Source organism: Raphanus sativus, chromosome 9, assembly GCF_000801105.2.
Source record: "Raphanus sativus cultivar WK10039 chromosome 9, ASM80110v3, whole genome shotgun sequence".
Taxonomy (NCBI): Eukaryota; Viridiplantae; Streptophyta; class Magnoliopsida; order Brassicales; family Brassicaceae; genus Raphanus; species Raphanus sativus.
The window spans coordinates 19,291,096-19,298,510 of NC_079519.1; the positions used below are offsets into that span (position 1 = coordinate 19,291,096).

The following is a 7,415-nucleotide window of genomic DNA, read 5'->3' on the forward strand; positions in this document are numbered from 1 at the left end:
TCTTGGGTATCATCCTGATGAAAGTAGCATTCACAGTAGATGGTAAGTGACCGTTACTAAAGAAATGTTGTATCTCCTTTGTTATTGCAGGTCCCACCGTATCCCAATTTGATTGGAAGAAGCTGGCTAAGAAGCCATCTGGCCCAGGGGCTTTATCTGGGTGTATTGAGAACAAGCCTGTTTTGATCTCGGTAGCAGAGGGGAGTTTGATCAGCTGTTCGTTCATCTCGTGTGTGACTTTTGGTGTCAGAGCCTGATAGACGGTTTGTGTGCTATCTTCGCTTGAGGAGGTAAATATTTCTGTGAAGTATTTTGCTATGTGTTCCACGATTTGATCCTCCTCGTAGTAGACTTCGCCCTCACTGCTTTCGATAACTGATAAGCGATTTCTTGCTCTTCTTCCTTTTGTTGCAGCATGGAAGTAGGCTGTGTTTTTATCCCCCAATGTTAGCCACAACTGTCTGCTCCTCTGCTTCTAGAATTCCTCTTCAGCTCTATAGGCTTGGAGCAGGGATAGATTGAGAGTTGAGATGTGGGAGTCATCTGCAGTTGTAGCTGATAGAGCTTTATCCAGATCCTCTTGGAGTTTTTCTATTTGTTTCCTGCTGTTGAGGTGTTGATTTCTGCTCCAGTCTGCTATCGCTTTTCGACATTGTGAGATTCTAGAGGTAACCTGAGATCCAGGGTGCTCGTTCCATGCTCTCTCCACTATCTCCGTCACTTGTTGGTTGGACCGGAGTCTCCTATCGTATCTAAACATCTTCTTGGGTTTTTTCTTTGTAGGGTCGAAAATCATAAGGAGAGGCCTATGATCAGAGATTTCGTAGCGTAGATAGTGGCTCCTACTATGAGGAAAGAGGTCTGACCATTCACTGTTTGCAACCGTTCTGTCCAACCTACAGTGTACCACATGTGTCCCACGTTTGCCTCTCCAAGACAGGAAATTACCTAAATGTTGTACATCAAACAGGTCACATTGGGAGAGGAAGCTTCGAAAAGGTACGAAACTATTCTCTGATCTGTCATTGCCTCCTGATTTTTCTGAGTTGTCTGTTATCTCATTAAAATCCCCGGTTAGGAACCAAGGGCCCGGGCGTGAAGCTGGTATGGTAGCTAGGATATTCCAGATTTCTTGTCGGTTTCTCACATCCGGAGCTCCATATGTGAAGGTACTATTAAAGGTCTGCCCCTTAACTCTTGTAACTGTGTCGATGAAGTTATGACAGGAAGAGGTAACTTGGATAGCAATGTCTTTGTTCCAAAGCAGGGCTAGTCCTCCTCCTCCATGTCCGTGGGGAGACACCAGAAAGTGAGACTCATAGCAGAGGTCTTTTAGCTCATCTAGTACAAAGCTATCGGGGTTTTTTTGTCTCCATCAAGAAGAGGATGTCAGGCAAGTGCAGCTTGTGGAGATCTTTTAAGCACTGGACTGTCTTAGGGTTCCCCAAACCCCGACAGTTCCAGCTTAGTACAGCTAAGGAAGAGGAGGCTCTTGGGTGTAAAAATCCTTCTAAGGTTTCACACTTGCAGGTATTAACACTGTTTTTGGTCTCCCATCATTAGTTTGCAGGGTGTTTCAGGCGTTTGAGGATGAAGCTTGCCCTTGCTTTGGTGTTGACGTTGCGTGTCTAGCAGGGGAGGTACGTGCGGCTGTAAGGTGGCGCTTACGTGACCCAACACCACTGAGGGTTTTTGTTTTGGGAGTTTGTCTTTTTTCCTTCGGAGGTCTGCCTCTACGTTTTGGTATCTCCATGTCCCGGGAGCAAGATAGGTACATTCATCTCTGGCATCACCACTTGTGTTTCGTTGAAAGCTGCTCTTGATGCTGCTGCAATGATTGAGTCAGTCGTCTTCTCCATGATGCCCTCTGCATTACTCTGTAGCACTCTCTGGCGTCTTGCTTCTCTTTCTACCGGGTCTGGGCAGTTTGTATACTGGATGGTTACATCGACTAGCTCTTGGATCACTTCCTCTCTAGATGGGATTCCAGATGCATGTGGGAAGTCGCTTACAGCTAGGTTTCTCTCCAAGGAGCGCGTATACTCTGTTGGCTGGTGAGTAAGTTCAGGAGCTGGAGTGCTAGGATCACCGATATTATTTTCAGCCAAAGGTGATTGTTGAGTTTTCTTCTTTTCTCACCAGATCATTTGGCCTTCATAAGGGTTTGAGATGTCTCTGTAGTCAACCAAACTTCTGGTGTTCTGTCTCGTAGGTTCCAAGTTTTGGTCCTTCTCAGCACGTGAGGCTCTATCAGTTGCAGTATCTTGCAGTCGTGCCAGAGGAGCTGGAGTGATCTTATTTCGTAGCGGTCTTGCTGACTCTCTGGATTGAAAGATGCGTTCTCCAAAAGGTCGCCCATGGCGATCTAGACGGCGTTGGTACCAAGGTTCAAATATGAATTTTAAGGAACTTGATATCAAGGTTCAATAATGGCGTTCTAATCTGGGATGTAGCAGCGGCTTCCCTTTATATTCCACGGAAGACACATAAGGAGGCCGAGATAACCACAAAGACCTCTAAAGGTACTGTGGAAGAGAGGTTGAGGACAACAACGTTGAAGCTTCTCATCGGACTTGAAAGATTGCAAAAGAGAAGATCTGTGTAGAGGAAAGGAGACAGAGTACGGTGACGCGAGAAGACATTAACGCTATGATTGTAGCTTGAATCTATCACACTGTTGATACCGTTGTATACATGATTATATTACCATCAAAGATATACCTTAACATATCTCAAAAGATAGAGTGAATAATAAAGATGTTGATTATAAACATATTTTCTGGAAAAAAGTTCTGAAGAAAACAACAATCATTATACAAAAAAGTAAAGAACTTGAGAAAAAAAAATGAAGAAGAAGAAGGTATGTGGGACCCATTTTATTTTGTCTGCTAGAAAAGTTGTGATTAAATTCCGTAGAAATCAGATATCAATTAGTTACAACTTTATTTGGTTAGATTATAACTAGAAAATGGATCTCGTTAAGAAAAACTACCCTAATAGTACAAATTGTCTTATGATGTAAAATAAACTCAGAAACTGCTATAGAATGTAATTCTTTCTTAATTACATGGGCTCTTAGTTGAAAAATGTTATTATCACTGTTACAATGTTAGTTAATAGTTAGTGTTGTTTTACTTTTGTTAGGGCATCTCCAACTCCAACCCCATAATTTACTCCAAATTGAGTAGAAAATGAAGTGATGACCAAAAAATAAAAACATTACTCCATAAATAGAATAATGCTTTTATTTTTGGTCATCACTCCATTTTCCACACCATTTTCAATTTTGTTTTTCAATTTGGAGTAAATTATGGAGTGGGGTTGGAGCTGATCTTAAGGCTTCAAAAAAGCATTTTCCTTGCATTTCCATAAAGATTCAGATTATTACAAATATGCCACAAAATGTTACTCTTTGAAAAATCAACATGATCACGGTCGTTAGCTCATCAAAGACTGCAATCTCGACGGTCTAGATACAAAAAGGCTGAGATTATTGGCTCTAGTTTTCTCTTTCAATTCAACTAAGCTGTGATTGAGTCAACCGTCATTGGTTCATTGTCTGTCTCCATTGTTGAAGCTCTTGGTGGTGATGGTGGTTGCACATCTACGTCAGGGTATGATGCCTTAAATCGAGCTCGAAGCCCTTCGTTAATTAACCGGACTCCACTTAGCTGGTTCCCTAGTGACAGCCATCTACAGACCCAAAAAAGATTCACAACCACCACAACATCAGCAAACCAGCCTTGTCTACAAATCACATGACAATAATAAGTAGTAATAAACATTACCCGGCATGAGCATTGTGCATACGGGCAAATAACTCTAACTTTCTTGCTCTTGGCATGATCCTCTCTAACATTGCATACATCTGGTAAGGTAACAAACTCGTTGAACCATTTTTTTTTTTCACAAGAAGACTCCAAGAATCATATACAACAAAGTAACATGGACAAACCTCGTCTGGCTTCCGGCTTGTCTCTCTAACCTCTGCAACAATCACATCTGTGTCGATGTTTCTGTTGACTTCTGGGTTTCCTTTGATTCCAACCAGACAATGCTCTTTGCTATGGTTGAGCCAGTGACCTGTTCTCCCCGTTCGTATAATACGTTGAAGCTGATTCGTCTTCACCCATATGATCTCTTCCACTCGCTTGTATCCCCAATGCTCCAAACTTTAACCAAAAAAAAAAACAAAACATAATGAAACTTCAACTAAATGAGAAATCATATACTGAGAATTTTCAAAGTACCATTCGCGGCCTAGCTCCATTGCACGACCGGTGACCCAGAGGAAGATCAAACCGTCAGTCTGCAACGAGGGAACATTGAGTGAACGCATCTCGTCATCAGCCATCGTTCCATATGGAAGTTCCATGTGAATGTCCCACGGTGGGTCCGCCATAACAACTCCAAAAGTTCCCAAAATGTCCATTCTAAAGTTACGGATGTCGCAGTTAATCCATTGTGCCTCACCAAGCTCAGCTTCCGAACAGTAGTCAGCACGTAGAGGCTTCAGTGCCTTATCTGGACCAGCCATCATAGCGTCAGCCATGTCAAGCTCGTAATGCACGTATTTGCAAGTCTGTCCAAATCCAGAAATAAACCATTGCTCAGTTACCGTTTATCTACATGAGAAAGTTACTATATCAGATAACGTGGTTAAAGAGTTACCTTCATGTGACGACAAGTATCGAGAAAGGAACAATCTCCTAGGCTGACGTCGGTATGTGAAGCGATTAGTCGACGAAAATGTCTCTGGAAGCAAATATTACATGTCATAAGAAGTAAACATATATCGGTCACATAGTAAAATGTGCAAGTTGAGTTTGTTCAAACCTTGCTGCAGGCAAAGTGGGCACCACACTGAAGACGGCAATCCTCTTTAGTTAAATACCTACAGTAATACTTAACCTGTGATCCTCCTTTGCTTTTAAACTGTAAAGAACATAACAATACATAAGTCATTCACAAGAACCAAGTCTTTTTTTTTTAATCGAAATATCTGATAAAAACTAAGAAAACGTAACATTCAAAAGAGAGATCTTTGCTTTCCCTACATCAAGACTGAAACCAGAAAGTAGAAACCGGATATTAAAAACACACTGAGAGACAAAACACACAGGTACTGTATGCAAAACTACAGTGTGTAGATGCTACGAAGATGAACAGTTGGAAAAACATAAAGCATGTAGATCTAATAAGATAATAATTTTCAATAGAAAGCTCCTTGCAACCAAAACCTCTGAGCCACACTGAACATAATCCATAACAGAAGAAACAAGCATCTCAGCTATATCTTTTCACCTTATAGTAATTCCAACACAATGCTGTCAACATATATAGCTTATCAAATCAGTGATGAACAATACTATGTTCATACTCAATCCCTGTGGAAAGCTTCTAGACTCGCATTCACATTCTATGTAAAAAAAATCACAACTTTTAACAACCTAAAAGAGCGTTATACCTTAGCAGCAGTAGCGGCTTCTTTGGCGGTGGGACGGTGAATGAGATCAAGCAACTCCTCACCAGCCCTGGACTGTTGCTTCTCCTTAAAAGACTTCTTACTCAAAAGAGCCTCAACGTCTTTCAAATCATCATCCTCACTCCTACCAACCTTGTGATTAACCGGCAAAGGCAACGGCAAAGGAAACGGTGGTGGCCTACCCATCATCCCCATCTGATGATGATGATGATGCATCCCCATCATCCCTGCATTCATCATCGGCCACATCTCGGGTCTAACGAAATTACCCGACCCGGAAACCCCAAAGCTCCCCCCTGTGGAGTTGTTATTATTATTATTATTAGTGGCTTCAACGACCCGACCCGATTCGTTAAAACTCTCGGGAAGCTCTTTGAGCAACCTGGTCCGATCAATAGCCAACACCATGATCCGAGCCGTCCCGTTAACCTCGAACTCCTCCAACTCGACAGAACCGTTCTCTTCGGCTATCGACTTAAGAGCAGTCTCCACGGCTTGGATGGCCCCACACTCTCCGCCCAGCTCACGCAGCGCTGCTCTCTCCGCCTGTCTCGCGTTCTGGTCGTTCTCCAGCTTTCTCCCCACGCTCGACGAGTCCGTCGCCGACCAAGGTACTCGCTGGAGCAGACACTCGGCCACCATTGCTCTCACGAGAGCCATGGGACTCCCGCTCGATCCGTCTGCTTCGGCGGTTGATGAATCGGTAAGCATCGGTGGTTTCGAGGAGGAGGAGTCGTAGCCTTGTTGTTGTTGTTGTTGTGGTTGGGTGTCTGATTTGAGGAGGATTGGGTGGTGGTTCTTGGGTTCGGGTAAAGGAGGTGTTGCGAGGAAAGGTCGGTTCGTGAAGGAAGAGATGAGTCGGAGAGAGAGATCGAGGGATGGGACTATGTCGGGGACTAGGGATTGGAGAGATGAGAGGAGATCCAAGTGTGCCTCGTGCTGGGTTCGGATTCGGTTCTCCAATCTACCTCTCATCTCTTTCACCGCCGTCATTGTCGCCTCATCCGCTTCACTTTCCATTGCTCTTCCGATTAACTGACAAAGAGCTTCGGAAACAGCTATCTTTGGAGCAGTGTGAAGCCTTAAGAGGTTAAGGACCAAACGGTGTCGTAATGCATATGGATCCTTTTCTAGGTCAAACATTGGTCAGATGTGAACCAACACAATCGTTTTTATTATAACCAGCTCTCTAGTCTAGACCTACCAATCTTTAAAAGTTTCACTGGCGTCAATCATCGTCGTGACCCATTTTGATATCTTTTTTACTATATTTCCATGTTTGTTATTGGGATATTGGTTCTAAATTTTTTTTGTGAGAGGATTCTTGAAAAATCTGAAGGTGAACTTATGATTCTAGTTTCTTCATCGTTTTCGTTGGTGTATCTATATACTGTCATCTATTAACTAACACACTTTTGGGTGGATCCTTCTAATTTGTTGAAGAAAGCATTTGAATGATTGTTCATACAATATTTTGGTAATGTTGCATAATTTGAGATTTTCTTTTTTTTTTGAATGAAAATTTGAGATTTTCAAATGCGTCTATGAACAGAAATCTTTAGTAATATATGTTTGATGATAAAGCGATCTAGCTCGAAAGATGTCACGATGCACCAACGAACATGTGGAGAAGAAGATTCAAGCGTGCTGCTTCATTTGAAGGAAAATCGTCATCCTCAAAATTAATCTTGTAAACTATTGATACATACTTAGGATTGCAACAGCAGTGTCAGGATCCTGATGTTTCATTGTTAGTGGTTAAAAAGACTTTTTATAGTATATCTAATTCTGAAAGAGAATTGCAATCAATTTTTTCATGCTGTAGGAAAATGAAAACAATTACATAAACTTTGTGGGTTAGACTTCTAATCAGTAAGCGCATCTCCAAAAGCACTATCTGTTTTAAAAAATTTCAAACTCTATATTTGAA

General features: G+C 42.1%; 1 protein-coding gene across 1 annotated transcript; it reads right to left on the reverse strand.

The window, feature by feature from the left end:
• Positions 1-3,333: 3,333 nt before the first annotated feature.
• Positions 3,334-6,643, reverse strand: LOC108828508 (N6-adenosine-methyltransferase MT-A70-like). The gene is made up of 7 exons (XM_018602227.2): positions 5,468-6,643; positions 4,837-4,935; positions 4,672-4,755; positions 4,251-4,582; positions 3,956-4,172; positions 3,789-3,868; positions 3,334-3,693 (listed from the first exon to the last, which is right to left on the reverse strand). Exons 1-7 carry the CDS (start codon positions 6,626-6,628, stop codon positions 3,522-3,524), a joined length of 2,145 nt encoding a protein of 714 aa, XP_018457729.2. The 5' UTR covers positions 6,629-6,643; the 3' UTR covers positions 3,334-3,521.
• Positions 6,644-7,415: the final 772 nt, after the last annotated feature.